The sequence below is a fragment of the Engystomops pustulosus genome, chromosome 1, assembly GCF_040894005.1.
Source record: "Engystomops pustulosus chromosome 1, aEngPut4.maternal, whole genome shotgun sequence".
Taxonomy (NCBI): domain Eukaryota; kingdom Metazoa; phylum Chordata; class Amphibia; order Anura; family Leptodactylidae; genus Engystomops; species Engystomops pustulosus.
Genome location: NC_092411.1, coordinates 139,445,714 through 139,462,012, shown reverse-complemented (window position 1 = coordinate 139,462,012; position 16,299 = coordinate 139,445,714). Strand labels below are relative to the sequence as shown.

Here is a 16,299-nt window from a genome sequence, read left to right as displayed (position 1 = left end):
TATTTATTTATTTTTCTTTCAATTGCAGTCATAAAGAAGTTTAAATATTCAGAACAAATTGTTGAATAATGGAAAACAACAATTGTCTAGATGAGTCAAATTCTTCAGAACATTCTGTGAGTATATTACCTTCCAAAGTGAATGTAACATTGACAGTAGTGATCTTTTTTCCTCTCAGTGTGATTTAGAACAAAAAACCCCCAATGTTCCTTAAACTTGTCTATGTAGGAATACCCCTTTAATGCCTAAAATATTCATCTTCTGATACTACAAAAAGTAATCTCTCTACTTATTCTTCTGTGCGTTCTTATTTTATAAATTCTCTAAAAGTGATTGTAATCTTTGGTTCAGGAGTGAATGATTTGTATGTGCATTTGTGACCTAATTTGTTGACTTGCACAGGATGACAACTGCAGAAGCCCTGAAATTAAAGGGGTATTCCCATCTGGACATTTAATTTAATTCATTTGCCATGTGTAAACATTTCTTAAATTCTTAAAAAATGTTACTGTGTGAAGATAATGTCTCATAAATGTGGCCATGTTGTAACTTAGAAATGAGATGCCTTTATCATGTTTATTCATCAGTGCACTGTATCAGTTTAGAGCAGTACTTTTAGATGCATCAGTTGATATATTTCTTTGGTTAATTAATACACTAGCTGGTACATCTTAGGCTATATTCACACGACCGAATGGGGGACGTATATACCCCATAGATTGCAATGGGAGCACGGCACCGTACTGGAGTGGTACGGTGCAGCACACATAGCCGGGAGAAAGATGGGACATGTCCTAACTTCTCCGGAATACAGGGCCATGCGCCCCACACCGCTGTGGACCTCTCCTTGCTACGGCGGGCACACATTATGTGAAATATAGCCTTATAGTGATATCCATCAACTTTACACTGCCTCAATAGTCAAGGTATGCTTTCCAGTATCTTTTATTGGCCTTGTTTCGGTTTTCTAACTTTTATCTCCAGATTAAGTGCCCAGCATGGCAGGCATGTACTAGTTGGCATTGAGTCTACCCAATAAGACACCTGCAAAAACAAAAGTTCACTTGTTTTGTATCTCTAAAGCACCTGTGCAGTTAACATACGGTACTTGTCATTAGTGACTGTTATTGTGTGTATGTGTGGGCGCTTGTGACTTGATAGCATATATTGCAGCATATTATACTTATCCTGTGCAAGTGCTTTACATTATTGTTTCTTTTTATGTTCCAATGTGAACTGTCATATATACCTACATTCATTAGTACTACCTGTGTTTGTATTTGCCTATGTTGGTGTTGTTGCATATTGTGCTATATTATTTGTTTGATCCCTGTTACTCACAGAGCACTGGGCAGATGGATGATGGATTCTGTAGCCAGGCTTCCTGTGTGCAGTGTGTTTTCAGGGCAGTTTGCCGGTGTGTTCACACGTTCAGTTTTTCAGATGGAGTTTTTGATGTCCAAACCAGTAATGGAGTAAATGGTGAGGAACAGCTTCTCTCAATGATATCCTCCCACCTATAATGATCCATACCTGCTTTTGGCTTCAAAACCCACATCTGAAAAACTGAACGTGTGAATGTGCCCTTAAGCATTCAATGACCCAAGGAACACATAACACCGGCGCCCACACATTACCTTTCAAATACAGGCAGAAGCTGTAGGACGTATAGAAGCAAAATGATCATCTTTACTTACATTATATTTCAAAATGAATGAGTGTTCATTGGCCAGCAGACTTTAAAGGGAACTTATCACCAGGAGACCCATTTTTAGCACTTCCCCCAGTCCCCACAGAGCATAGTACATACACTGCCAAAGTGTTTTTGTATTAAAAATTGGTTTTACAGAAAAAAAGATATGTTATATTGTACCTTTCATTAGCATCTGCTGTGTGACTAGGCAGTTACCAAATGGGAGGGGCTGGAAAGGAACAGTTCCCCCCCCCACCCTTGGGGAACAGCTACTCCATGTGACCTTTTCAAATATATGAAAACACCCATCACTTGGCTTAGCGCCCCCTGCTCCTGTGCAGCCAATCCCGAGTGAGGGGAGTTATTCATATATTTGAAAAGGTCACATGTTTCCCAAAGGTTGGGGGGGGGGGACTGCTCCTTTCCAGCCCCTACCATTAGGCAACTGCCTAGTCACACAGCAAAAGATAATAAAAGGTACAACATAACATATCTGCTTTTCTGTAAAAACAATTTTTTATACAAAAACACTTTGGCAGTGTATGTACTATGCTCTGTGGGGACTGGGGGAGTGCTAAAAATGGATCTCCTGGTGACAGGTTCCCTTTAATGTAAGTATTGGTATCAATGGCACCTATAGTGAACAAATGCTGAGAATTAACATGTATTCAAGACAGAAGGGTTGAGCTCCGTTCAGTGACAAAGCAAAGAAGTAGATAAAAGGAATGGCACTTACACAAGAATTTTCTTATTTTCCTGTTTATTCAAACATACTTATATTACATGAGGTGATAGAGAAGACATTACAGGATATTCCAGTGTTGATGGCTTTTCACATTACTACGGTTCATCCGGTTTCCATTTACATTACATGCATTACTTTAGCACTTCTCACTGATGGCTGCCTGTACTGGGTGGAATTCTGCTCTCTTGGGTCAGTGTGGATAGATGAGGGACAGAGCACAGTAGAGGGTATGTGGGGCTCAAACTGCACAGGAAGATGAAGCTATTTGCTGTGCTTTCTGTGCCCCTATTTTTCCATATCCCCATCTATATTGCTTCAACTTATAGCCCTCCATTGCTCCACTGGAACATTCCTGGGAATACTGTATTCCCGACAGATCCTGCATAGTGGGTACGTATATGTGTATGTGCAGAAATGCATGCCTCCTAACCGCCCAAGATTTGGTCGAACAGTCCCGGATTTTGGGCTCAGCCCCGGCCGGCAGGAAGTACGTCCCAAGACCTAAAGTGTACTGGCTCCTGGAGAGATGAATACAGTGACAACAGGTCGCTGCATTATCATAGTCCCTCTGCTGTTGTCTCTCTACTTTTCAGAGAGGCAGCAGCCATTATGATATGATGCCATCCTGCAACTGCACACAGTGGTGCAGAAGAGAAGGAGAGTTGCTGTGGGGCAATGAAAAAGTTAAGTACCTGGTGATATTATTTATCATTCAGTAGCAAAAATTGGGAGCAGGGAACAGTATGAATGGGAATTGAGAGCAAAGTAGAAGGCAAGCTGCCTACAATATGAAGGGCAGCTGGGAGCGCAGTTTGAGGGGGAACTGGGCATAATAGGAAGAGACCACAATGTAAAAGGGTGTCAAGAGGGCACCAAGGGGGAAATTTTTACTGTGTGAGCGTGGAGTAAGGGTCGAGGCTTAGGGCAAAAATATGATCGTTATGGAAATTCAGAGGTATTGAAACGTGTATTTGTGTCTGTTAAGAAATAAGCATATAGTAAATAGCAAGTGCATGTATGCGTATCTTTATGCTTGTGTGTACATACAAATATGTAAATATATTAACAGGTGTGTGTAATAATTCTCAAGGTTGTAAGTGATTGAAAGCAAGACCCTCATTGCGATTGTTTCCTCTGACCAATTTAATTCTCTGTAATGTCTTATTTTGTTTGTATGCACACCTCATGATTTGTACAGCAATGTGTAATATGATGGAGCTAAATAAATAGATTTATTATTATTATTATCATCACATACTGAGTTGGTAATTTAAATCTGTATAGGTTATATAGGGACATTATTTATTAGAGCAGTATATAATGTGTATTTGTTAGTATCTTTGTATATGCATGTAGGTAATTGAAAGTAGGCAGCACTCCAAGTATAGTGAAAAAAACGGGTGTTCTTTATTCCATGTTGGGGTACAGTGAAGTACAAAAGCAGCAACGTTTCGGCTCCAGAGAGCCTTTCTCAAGCCTTTGTATATGCATGTATATATTAAAGGAAATCTACCATCAAAGATAAATCAGGGTCACTTACTCATGACCTCCTTCCTTTTACAATCAATTTAGGAAATTATGCTAATGAGCATAAGTGACTAATCTTGACCCATGGTGTTCTGGCTTTATAGACTGTTACTATGTCTCACCCTCCCCCTGCTCACTCGACACAACCCCAACATAGTGACCCCATTTTGTAAACTAAACTCAAGCATTTATCAAGGCATTTGGGGAACACTTGCTCACTGCACAAGGGCCATGGATAATAAATATAAGATTACCACAGTCACAGTGCCTGGATCTATACGTATTTGCCCCTGGTTTATCATGATGGATTTTGATGGTAGATTTCCATTAATGAATGTGTGTAATAATATGAGTGTGTATATTTCTGCATATGTATGATTCTCTAATTGTACTGGGATTTATTTCTATATAGGTTACAAAGGGAAATTACTTATTACAACAGTATATAATGGTATAATTTATGTGCAAGTTCCCCTTTATCCTGTATTTGTCTGTGTGCTTTCCCATACTTCATCAGATGGCACACAGACAAAGTCATTACTATGGGCTCACACACAGTGCATTGGTATCTACAGCCCTGTGTGTGAACCAATTGCCAAAGCTGTAAAACTCAGAGAAGGTCCTAATCCTGGCTGTTTGCAGCCCAGGTAGTAATTCTCTTTTTTTCTGCTATAAATAACGGAAGTATGGCAGAAGGAAACCTTCAATACATGTAACACTATGAAGAAAGGAGTAACGGAGACTATTGGCAACAATGTACAATGGGCCTTATATGGCATTTTGCTAGGATATGACATATAAGGATCTGACATCTACAAGAACAAGTGTACATCAGAATTTCCACACAAAATTTCTGTATGGAAAATCATCAGCATTTTACAGTACAAGCAAAGAAGATTTTAAGAAATTTGATCCACATGATGTAGAAATAAAAATCTGAAGTCAGGATGAGTAAGGCGAGTAACCAAACGGCAATGTGTAGGTTCCTATAGAACTATGCGGATTGGATCCCCCCAGACTCCACTCCAAACTTCATTAGAGGTTCTAATCTGGGACTGTTTGAACTCAAGCATCCCGCTGTTAATGTCCATAAGTGGTGCTAGCACCCATTACTGGCAATGTCATCAGCGACATTTAAATGACATAATTGGGAATGGCAATGCTCTCCATAATGGTGGCGTGCAGCAGTGCTGGTATGTTATGGGGGTTTCAAAAATTTTAATTTTAACAAGCTCGTTCATCACTAGTCCGGACCTACCAAGTAGATTCTTGATGATAACTTTAAGTTTGCAGCAGCTGAGATTTGTATCTGGAGGAACTGCATCAGCTAAGGTACATATTATCATGGTATACACCTCAGTTTCTGTAGATCCTAAGGTTATTCCTCAGCTTAGGTGTGCATTGTGAGGTTCTGCCGGAGCTTAGATCTGCTTTGTAAAAAGAGTTTCTACAGCTGCTGATGTGTATATTAAGAGGTTATGCAGCAGCCAAGCTTTTAATTACAAAGTTCCATAGCACCAGCAAACATTAATACTATCATTATTTATGCAATTGTAATATTCTTTCTGTTGTCCAAATGACTTAGAAACTACCCTGTTGTGAGGTAGTCTTACTTTTGTAACTTTTTTTGTTTGTTTTTTTTAACTATACCTGTTCTGTATAGTATAGAAATAAAAAAATTAAAAAGTTTCATCCCGTAAAGGTGCCTCATTGAACTCTATATGTGACAGAAGTGCCTAGGAGTAACAAGACCTCAGTATCACATATTTATCAGAATCTTGAATAGAGTTCAACATTTTTGCAAATAAATATAATCTTTCCTATATGTCAACTCCATTGGTATCCTTAGGACTTTGGTGAAGATCTCTATTTCCAACCTCTAGAACAGTAGCCTGGAGAAGTCGTGTCTTCAGGACAGTATTACTGCTCTCTGCGTCATCCATTTGTTTCTTTTTTCGGTATAAAATAAGTCTGGGATTGTTTAACAGAGTGTAATATAGTAGCCATCTAGTTCTGGATTTGACTGATGATGTACGGGGTCCTGCAAAAAAGGGGGAAAAAAAATCACAAACTTTAAGTTGGTTACAGAAAACAATTAACCTGTTAATGACTGCCCTAACTCTCCCCAAGCCTATTCAAAAGCCTCCCACTTAGCTAAACCAATTCCCTACACTGTGCTAAAGAGATGCAAATACAGCAAAACAGTGTGGGCTAGAGTTGTGAATCTGTTCCTGCAGGAATAGATATACTGGTTTGGCTTTAATCCAACATCATGTCATTAGGCTTTCGGAAAGTCATGCGTGATGTTCAGGTTACAAGGTAGCCAAAAGAGGCAATGTTTTCCATATCCCATCCTGGAAAAAATATTTGCATATTTCCCTAACTCTGCAGCAACGGCTTTTTCTGCAGTTTCTTCTGTAGGAGCAGGTTGGGTACCCTAGAGAGAAGACATGTTTATAAATATAGTACATGTATAGAGTAAACCATATATAAATTAGGGATCACAGGAGTTCTAAAACCAAAGATTTCTGATGTTAAGTAAGAGATCTCATACACTAAAGTGCTAGCTCCAATCTTGGTATGGTCAAAGCTGCTAGAAGACTCCTCACATCCACTTAGTGACCAAGCTCGATTACCAATCCCTATTTTCAACACCGAAATGTCACTTTATCTGGTACTAACTTTAAAACCATTTAACTTGCCCAAGTTATGTGGAGATTTTGCAACATTTAACATTTAGAATATCTCTGCTTTGTGTGGGCATAATTTTTAAGTGTTCATTTGTTTTATTACAATGCTAGAAAATTTATAAATCAAAAAAAATCAGTTATTTTTGGGAAAATTTTATTTTTAGGAGCCCTTTTTTAATTTGTATTATTAGAATCCACCACAAATTATTCAATTTAAAAAGCTTTGTCCCTCAGCATTATTAACCCTTTCATTATTTTACAGGTTCTTTTTGGAATGTTATATTTTGTCATTAATATGTTAATTTACTCCTAAAATTTACATACTTAGGCTACCTGCAAATTTAAGTTTTTTTCCTCCACAAACTACAGCTCTCTTGCCTGTTTTGGCAGTCAGGGTGTTTTCAGTATTTTTATACTTTCTAAACTGTACATCTAAAAAAAAAAAACAGGCCATATGTCATCTGTTTTTGTGAATCCACAATAAACAAAGACTGGTAAATTATTGTATTACTTAGCAACTTATCTGCAAATATGGACGGCACAAAGACAGGGAAGAAGTGTGAGCCATGCGCTTCTCGCGACATCTGTCCCTGCCCACTTGCCATGACTATGCTACATTGGGTGAAGGTCTCTATCCTAGGGTCATGCAAAACCAAGATAGTGCCAAAGTACAACTGTAGAATAACAGTCAGAAAGGTACATACAAAGGGACAACAAACAAAGACAAGTATATGGATCACCACTAACCAGAAGATTTTTCTAGCAAACACTGAATGAAATCTCCAGTGAGTTAAAATGGATGCTGCCCAGATTTGTTTGTCCATCAATCGAACTGGCAGCTGTAATTTCCCCTGCATCATTTCAGTATTTCTGTATATGATTTTAAGTGTTTATTATTTTTTCCCCTTTTTGTCCGGATTGGTTTTGATACTTTTAATAAAGCATTATTGTTCTTTCATAATCCGGTATTTGATTATTTTGGATGTGCATGTGTTTTTATGTTGTTATCTTTTCTATGTATGTAAGCAGTCCCCACTATGTCTCTAAACATAACACAGACACTCATAACTGTTCTTGCTCCAACCAGTTTATAGAACTCCAGTTCTTCTACAAAAAAATGGGGTACCGCCTTGATGCAAGGTGTCCTTGCTTTCCTTCTGAAGAGACAGACCTTTTTCATATGTTTTCAACCTTTCCCATACTTCTTAATGTATGGGGCCTAGTGTTTAATCTAACTTTAAAATTACTGTCCCCTTTGGTAGGCGTGTTGGGCTATGTGTCTGTCCTACCATTGACAGGACTAAAATTCTGTAGTAGAAATGCAAACTGAGTACCCTTTGTCTACATGCAAATCCCCCAACATTTCGAGAGTTCATTAAACGAGTTAATTGCAACATTAAACTGGATAAGTATAAACACACAAAATGTAATGCCGTAAAGAAAATAGGGGGCAGTGGTGCTCCTGTTTATTAATCTCAGAGACTTTCATCACCTACCCTACTAATATCCTGGAGCGGTACCAATTCACATGCAAAGTGGGGTAGACTAGTTTCCTACTAGTGTTTTCCATGAAAGAGGTACCATTCCCGATTATCATTGATGAGCTCATGTATATGCTTCTTCTCTAGGCCCTGCTGTATGTTCAGGACACCCTTCACCATACAAAGATTTGGTGGGGGTGTTTTGGGAATTTCTTTATGTATTTGTTATAAGCTTCAAACCCTTTAACATATCCAGGTAACCTTGAAATTGTAACATCTTGTACTTAAAATTAGTGGACAAATTTGGATGATATATTTTGTGATGAAAAAGATGGAAATTTGTCAAACTTTTAAAAATTTTACATTTTCAGAGTTCTATATTCTTTGCTTTTGAGGTAGTTACTTTATGCACCCTCTCATTTTTATAGGATGTGATGTGGCTTAGAATTGTAGGCACAATTTTTTGCATTTTTATCAAAAGCACCAAAGCTTTGAGAGGCCTAAATAATAGTAGAACTCCATAAATTATAGAAAAAATACCCCTGAATGTATGAAAAAAAAACTTTATGCCTTTAAATGTTCCTCAGGGGTTAAAGTGCAACTGTAAGCAACTCTATAATCTAACGAGCTATCTGCAGCTGTTTAGCAGCTAGCAGAGGTTTTACCTTGCCCACTCAGGCTAAACATCATTTGCCAAGTTTTCTGATAACCATGAGAAACTGTATAGAACAGCTAGAGATCACAGGAGTCTGTTGGGAGGGGGGGGGGGGGGTAGGACCTGTAGTGGTGTCACAAGCATGTACAAACATGCTGTCCTGTATCATTTGAAAGTCCTTAGTGTTCTGGCAAAAGACCTTCAGTGATGTCCCAAGCATGTTACTCATCACATGCTTCATATCAGCCAATTACAAACATGCTGTCCTGTTCTGGTTTCAGTAGAGTGACCTCAGAACCGAAAAGTGCCCACGAGGAAATAATGTTAACTATACCAGATATATGTCACGGGTGCTCCTGCGACCTATGTCCCAGGCGCACCTGTGTACCCCCGTGTTCCCCATCGCGGTCGTTCCAACCACACCTCAGCGTGCACGTTTCTTCCCCTTAGGGCGCGTTCATGCAGGCTCTGTGAAATTTAAAGGGACTCGGCGCCGCTAATTGGCCAGCTGCTGCCCTGATCTATAGCCTGCCTCTACCTGTGACCCCTGCCTTGTTGCCTGAGACTATTGTGATCCTTCTGTTGTGACCTCTGCTTTGGTTCCCGACTTCGATTCTCTGTCTTGACCTTTTGCTACGTCCCCAACTCCAATCCTATGCCAATCACGCCTGTCCTGACCTCCTGGCTGACTAAGACTCTGATTCTGCCTGCCGTTTCTGTACCTTGCCTTGGCCACTACTACGAGCAAGTTGTGCCTGTGGAGCCTGCCGCCAAGCATGTTGGACTTGCTGCGGTGGGCTCTGGTGAATATCAGGTGCCACTTAAGACTCGGCTCCCAGGCATCGGCTTACGTCATCTGCAAAATGCTGTATGGTAACATGACAAGACACTAGAAGGTTTTTATATAGAGACCTTATAGTGTCTTGTCATGTTACTGCCTTATTCTGGAGAAATTGCATAACAAACTGCAGGGTGCATTTTTTATTTAAACTCTTCTGAATGTGCAAATTTTCTGCTTAATAATGTATTAATTAAAACATATTACATTTTCCAAATTTCACCTCCATTTATATTTGTGGAACACTGATGGAGTTAACAGATTTTCTTTTTTTCAACTATTTTTAATTTATTACATTTTACAACGGTTTGATAACAACAGGGAAAGAGTAGAAGGTCACCTGTTAACCCCTTATCACCGACACTAGTTTTCAGCTCAATGACCAGACTCGATTTTTCAAATCTGACATGTCTCACGATAATTGGTTATAACTTCGGAACGCTTTAACATATCATGGTGATTTTGAGAATGTTTTCCCGTGATACATTGTACTTCATGTTAGTTATAAAATTTAAGTGATAAGTTTTGAGATTCGTTCTGAAAAAAAGTGAAAATTTGGCAAAAGTTTGTAAAAATTCTTCATTTTCCTAGTTTGAAATGTTCTGCTTTCCAGACAGGAAGTAAAACTACCCAAAAAGCTTGATAAATTACATTTACGGAATATCTGCTTTATGTTGGGATGATATTTTATGCATCCTCTCACTTTTCTAGGATGTTATGAGGTGCAGAACTCTAGGTGCGATTTTTCTCATTTTCATGAAAATTGCCAAAACTCACATTTTGAGGGAAAACTCAGCTTCCAAGTGACTTTGTAAGGCCTAAGTAATAGTAAAACCCCATAAATTACCCCACTATAGAAACTTCACCCCTCAACGTATGTAAAACAACTTCTATTAAGTCCATTAACCCTTTAAGTGTTTCACATGGGTTAAAACAATATGGACCTGCGATTTAGAAACTATGGAATTTTTTTGGAAAATACATTCATTTAGGCCAAACTGACATTTTCAGAATAAATTAAATGATGAAACGCACTGCAACGTTTGATGCCCAATTCCTCCCGAGTGTACTGATACCCCATATGTGGTGGTAAACTTCTGTACGGGCGACGGCCGAGTATAGAATGAATGGAGGCGCCATTCACAGCAGATTTGTATTGTCACATTGTACTACCTATACATTTTTATTTTTTTTTGTTAATGCAAACATATGAGGGCTTATTTTTTACGGAATGAGATACAATGTATAGATAATTCATTTAGGGGGTCTATAGCTTATTCATGAGATTTTATTAACTATTTCAAGGGGGACACAAACAAAATCATCAATTTTTATTTTGGATTTTTAGCATTTTTTTCCCCCCGTTCACCGTAATGTAAAAATAATATTTTATCTTTATTCTCTGGTTCACTACGATTGCGGTGATACCTCATTTATATAGTTTTTCTTATCTTTGCTCAATTTTCCTGAGCAAAACCAATATTGGAGAATATCGCATTGTTTTTACTATTGACAACTTTTTAGGGCCATAACTTCTGTATTTTTCTGTTGTCAGATCTGGTTGGGGGCTTATTTTTTGCGAAAAGAGTTGTTCTTTTCAGTCGTATCATATTAGGGAATGTAGCTTTTTTTGATCAGTTTTTAGAACATTTTTTGTGATAGTGTTTGATGAAAAATTGTATATTACGGGAAGTTTTACGTAGTTATTTTTTTCATCGTTCACCGAGCGGGTTCAATATTGATTTAGATTTATTGTACAGATTAATACGGACGCGGTGATACCAAATATGTACATTTTTTGTGTGTTTTTGTGTTTTATATACTGTATTTGCATTATATGTGTAACTGGGGAGATTATGGGACTTTATTTTATTTATTTATTTAATTATTATTATAAAACAATTTAATCTTTTTTTTTTTACTTTCACATATTTTCAACCTTTTGGCTTGAATAAGCGATCATCCGATCGCTTATTCAAGCCTTTACACTGCAATACACTTGTATTGCAGTGCATAGTGTAAGTAACTGAGCATGCCGCGCATGCTCAGTTACTTACAGCCGGGTCCTGCCAGGAAGGCAGAACCCGGCGAGAAGAGGAGCTGACAGCCCCGGGTCACTCGTCGGGACCCGGGGCAGCGGCAGGAGGGATCGGATCCCCGGTAAGCAAACCGGGGGGGTCCGATCCACGGGGGACACACTTGCACGCCGCGGTCATGCTTGACCGCGGCGTGTAAGGGGTTAAACACCCGGGATCGGAGTTTTTCCGATCCCAGGTGTTAGTGCCGGGTCTGGGCTGTGATATCACAGCCCGACACCGGCACTATAATAACCCGATGTCCCGAAATCTTCTTCTGATGCGGCGCCGTAGAAAGGCGTCGCATCAGAAGAAGTACCCTTAATGACCGACGTAGATTCCCGATAGGGCGGTCATTAAGGGGTTAATAAATAAATATAATAAACATCCAAGTAACTAACATGAAAAACAGTAAAAAAAAAAGAAATCTGCATGCCATACACATCACAGAGTAAAAGAAAATGTCTAAATAGAGCAAAGCTTTTGGGAATGGGTAGAGAACAAAGTCTCGAATAGTCTGTAGGGCGACAAACTACAGTAGAATCAGAGATATAGTCCAGGACAATAGGTGTTCTATTCAGACCAAACAGAATCAAACTATCCATAGTAAGAATCCATTTTACTATTCAATACAGCTTTAAGATGTGCCATCATTCTCATATCCTTGATATGAGTGTAAAGGTCCATATATGAGAGAGGAATTGTTCATTTCCAATAAAGGGCCAACAAATACCTAGCAACCATACCGAGCAGTTTGGCACTTGGTCCCTCGGAGTAAGTTATGTATTATAAGGGTTGAATAAGGTCAGGAGGGTATCTACATTTAAAGGTAGCGCTCTGGATGGGTCTTTGGTTAGAATAAAGCATAGGTCAGGCCCAGTCCTCCCCCCTAGCCATCTGTGCTAAAATCTGCACCCGCCGAAGGCTGTCTGAAGTACTGCAATTTGTAAGACCTGCAATCTGTAAGACCAACACAGTGGGATCATTGTCTGGTTTTAAAATGACTATGATGCCTCATAGAAGGAGGGAGGGAGCTTACCCCTACCGAAGGAGAGTTGCAGAACTTGCAGCTGGGGGATGAGAAGCAGGTCTTGAAATTGTAAAAGAACCTCCACCGAAAGGCCATCTGCCTTTCCCTTAGCCATGTCTGACAAGGCCTCTTGCAGCTCAACCAAAGTAATCGGTGCGTCTAGCACCTTGTTCTGCTCAGTAGTCAGGCAGGGGAAGGCAAGGTCCTCTAAATATCCCCATAGCTCTGACTGGGTCTTGTAACGGGAGCTATACAAGTCCTGATAGAAGGCAATAAAAGTGGACAAAATCACAGCACAGTACCATCTGGGCCAGTAATGCGCCAAATAACTGAGGAAGAGTTATTCTGGTGTATAAGGTAGGGCAGTACGCTGCTAGGCTGGTTGCCGTGCTCAAAGTAATTTTGCTGTGTGAAGAATGTCTGTCTTTTCTGTTTGTTGTAGAGGCAGTGCATATATTTCTTACCCACAGTCAGCCAGTACCTCTGTTAATATCAGTGGGTTCAGCTATGAACGCTGCTTCCAAAGTCACACAATTATTTGCCAGGTACCTCTCCTCCTGAGCCGTGGAGCGCTTAACCTTCTTAATGGAATTAAGCATCTCGATCCTTGATGCTGATCAGGCGCGCCAGCATCAGCCTTGGCCTGGCACCTTGGGGAGGAGGACAGGCAGGGACCCTATGGGCACATTCTATGGCTTATAGTGGGAATAGCAGGGCATCCGGAAAAACCTCTTTTAGCCACAACTCTATAATGGCCACAGGGTGCCACAATCCTTAAACTGTTGTAGAGGCAGTGCATATATTTCTTACCCACAGTCAGCCAGTTACCTCTGTTAATATCAGTGGGTTCAGCTATGAACGCTGCTTCCAAAGTCACACAATTATTTGCCAGGTACCTCTCCTCCTGAGCCGTGGAGCGCTTAACCTTCTTAATGGAATTAAGCATCTCGATCCTTGATGCTGATCAGGCGCGCCAGCATCAGCCTTGGCCTGGCACCTTGGGGAGGAGGACAGGCAGGGACCCTATGGGCACATTCTATGGCTTATAGTGGGAATAGCAGGGCATCCGGAAAAACCTCTTTTAGCCACAACTCTATAATGGCCACAGGGTGCCACAATCCTTAAACTGTTGTGGCACAACCAATTCTCTGTGTCTTCTGCCAGTTGCATCCACTGGGACGCCATTTACTGTATTTGGCATGTAATCGGGCCTCAGGTGTGAGATATGGGTCTCCGTTTCTGTGACACGCTCCCTGAGTCTTTGCGTGTCGTTCCTGAGGAGGCCCACATCTATCTTCACCTCCTCTATTATGCTGTTTATGGAGGTGGTGGACTGAATGGCAGAGAGGAGTTGCATAGATACTTCTCGCCGTGTAGGTTCTCTGTCAGGTCCTCCATGCTGGTAGCATGCCCAGCCAATGCTGACGTGGCCGAAGGCCTACAAGCTCCAGGCAAACACAACAAAACGACGCCAGAACATACAATTCTCCACCACCCTCTTCCCGAAAGAGACAGTGCACAATAATATTTGCCTCAATGCAAGTGAACACAGCCGGTAGGCAAAACATAAATGGCAATTAAGAGGCACATATAACATATTATTTGTGAATGACATAAAATTTTAAGTTCAATTTTTCAAAACCTGAATACCTGTTTAGTGGTACCTAGAATGAGAAAAGAGAAAAACAATACCCCACTCTCAGATATGAAGCATTGTTTCCCTCAAAGCAGTTGATGGAACACCAGGAACTGCCAACCAACCCCTCCTCCCCCCATATTTTTTAAACTTATGCAGCTTACCCCTCTCCAAATGTATGTAACTGTTAAGACATGTTCATAGTTCACTAAAGGTAGGAGCTGTACTCTGTACACCACCAATCCAAAAACACACAGGAGTGGATCAGGTTGAAAGGAAACCCCACAAACCTACCTTCACAACTCTAGAACTGCATACCCATATGGCTCCAACTTAGCACATTCCCAAAACAGGGTACATATATAGCAATTAATATACATTGAATTCCATATAATGTGCACTGTAAACATACCAACCTTTTCTCTTGATCTATCAGTTTATGTATGCAAACAAAGGGCATGCTCCCATGGACAATCCAATCGTTGACATATGCCCAATCCATACCATCTTTCAAAAGATCATAGAAATGTGTCTCTCCTAGGGCCACAACCCGGAGTCTGATCGGATTTAGCATTGAATAGTGTATATACAGACTTCTTAATCGACACTTAACATCCATAAATTGTGCTCTTTTCTTTTGAATATCTGCAGAAAAGTCTGGATACATCAAAACCCTCATGCCATCAATGAAAATCTCTTGTAGCTCCCTTGTCCTATGCAGAATGGCATCTCCATTCTTAAACTGCAGGAGTTTGATCAGGACAGGGCGTGGGTAGACCACAAAGGAATTGCAAAAAAAGGTGACAAAGCATTTCTGCCACAGATTTTCTCCAGTCATTTCTCAAAGAAGTCCACAGCATCGCTACCTTCCACCTTCTCCGATACTTCTACAATAATCATGTTTTTCTAGTGGAGTCTATTTTTGAGGTCATCTGTTTTAGCTATAATTGATTGTGTGGCAGCACATGATAGCAGCACATGATAGCCTGTACTTCCCCTTGCACTGGGATGGGGAAGTACATCCTGGGCAAACATTTCTAGCCTGCGATGATCCATTGTTTGGCTCATTGGCTGCCGCCGGAGTTCCCTTCCTGCTACCTGTGAAGGAAACCGCGACGTTCCGAACCCCTGAAGGGTACGCAAGGTCACTCAGTTATCCTTTTACAGACACTCCCAGAACGCACGGGTTCTGAGAGGCGCAGGAAGTGATTTAAAGTTGTCCACACAACTTCCGGATATGGCACAACCCTAAATCAAATCCCTGAATGGCTATAAGATCCCTCTCACTAGCCGCAGTGAGACAGAATATTATTAGCCTTATGCTGCCATCAGTTCTCCTTTAATATAAGCCCGGTCGGTAACGGGATTATATAGGGTGAGGAACCAACCCGGTAGTATGTATATAAGCGAGAAACTCGGACGTAAGATTCGTGATCGAGATAAAAGAGCAACACAGATTTAGATTTTATATTTAATTGCCTTAAGGGCACACTAGACAATACAGTACACACAATAGATATATACAGTAAACAGAGCACAAATTACACGGGTAGCACTACAAGTCTAAGCAGTTCGGTTAGTTAGTTAGTTACCTTTGTGTGTGTGGCCTAATGGGGATGGATAGTCCACACTTTTAGATCCTCCCTGTGCTTGGTTGATGTTAAAGTTTCCCCCAGGTGAAAAGACAAAGGCCTCGGTCCACCCTTAGGAGGGGTCAATGGTCACTCCTACCTGATATTACATCCAGAGCCCTGGAGAAGCCACAGCTACCCCATGGGAAGGTCCTGGGGTCATAGTTCTGGTATCATTGGATCTGGGTGAATCCCAGGATCGCATTGATACCAAACCTGCCCCATTTGCTATGGTCCTATCCAGAAATATTGATAACTCTGGAACCGTGAATCCGAGAGCCACGAACCATGAATTGTT

The 16,299-nt window shown here is 40.4% G+C and overlaps 1 protein-coding gene and 1 long non-coding RNA gene across 2 annotated transcripts in view; one reads left to right on the top strand and one right to left on the bottom strand.

Annotated features, from left to right (window-relative positions):
* LOC140134025 (uncharacterized) overlaps window positions 1-16,299 on the top strand; it is a 40,933-nt gene that overhangs the window by 2,916 nt on the left and 21,718 nt on the right. The window contains exon 2 of the long non-coding RNA XR_011856029.1: window positions 29-116. This is a non-coding gene — a long non-coding RNA (uncharacterized lncRNA). The remainder of the gene's footprint in view (window positions 1-28; window positions 117-16,299) is intronic.
* Window positions 2,437-16,299, bottom strand: part of LOC140133955 (stimulated by retinoic acid gene 6 protein-like) — a 107,771-nt gene continuing 93,908 nt past the window's right edge. Inside the window, exons 19-20 of the mRNA XM_072154631.1 lie at window positions 3,916-6,006; window positions 2,437-3,776 (exon numbers count right to left, since the gene is read on the bottom strand). Of these exons, the coding sequence (XP_072010732.1) occupies window positions 5,786-6,006 (221 nt within the window). The 3' untranslated portion in view covers window positions 2,437-3,776; window positions 3,916-5,785. The remainder of the gene's footprint in view (window positions 3,777-3,915; window positions 6,007-16,299) is intronic.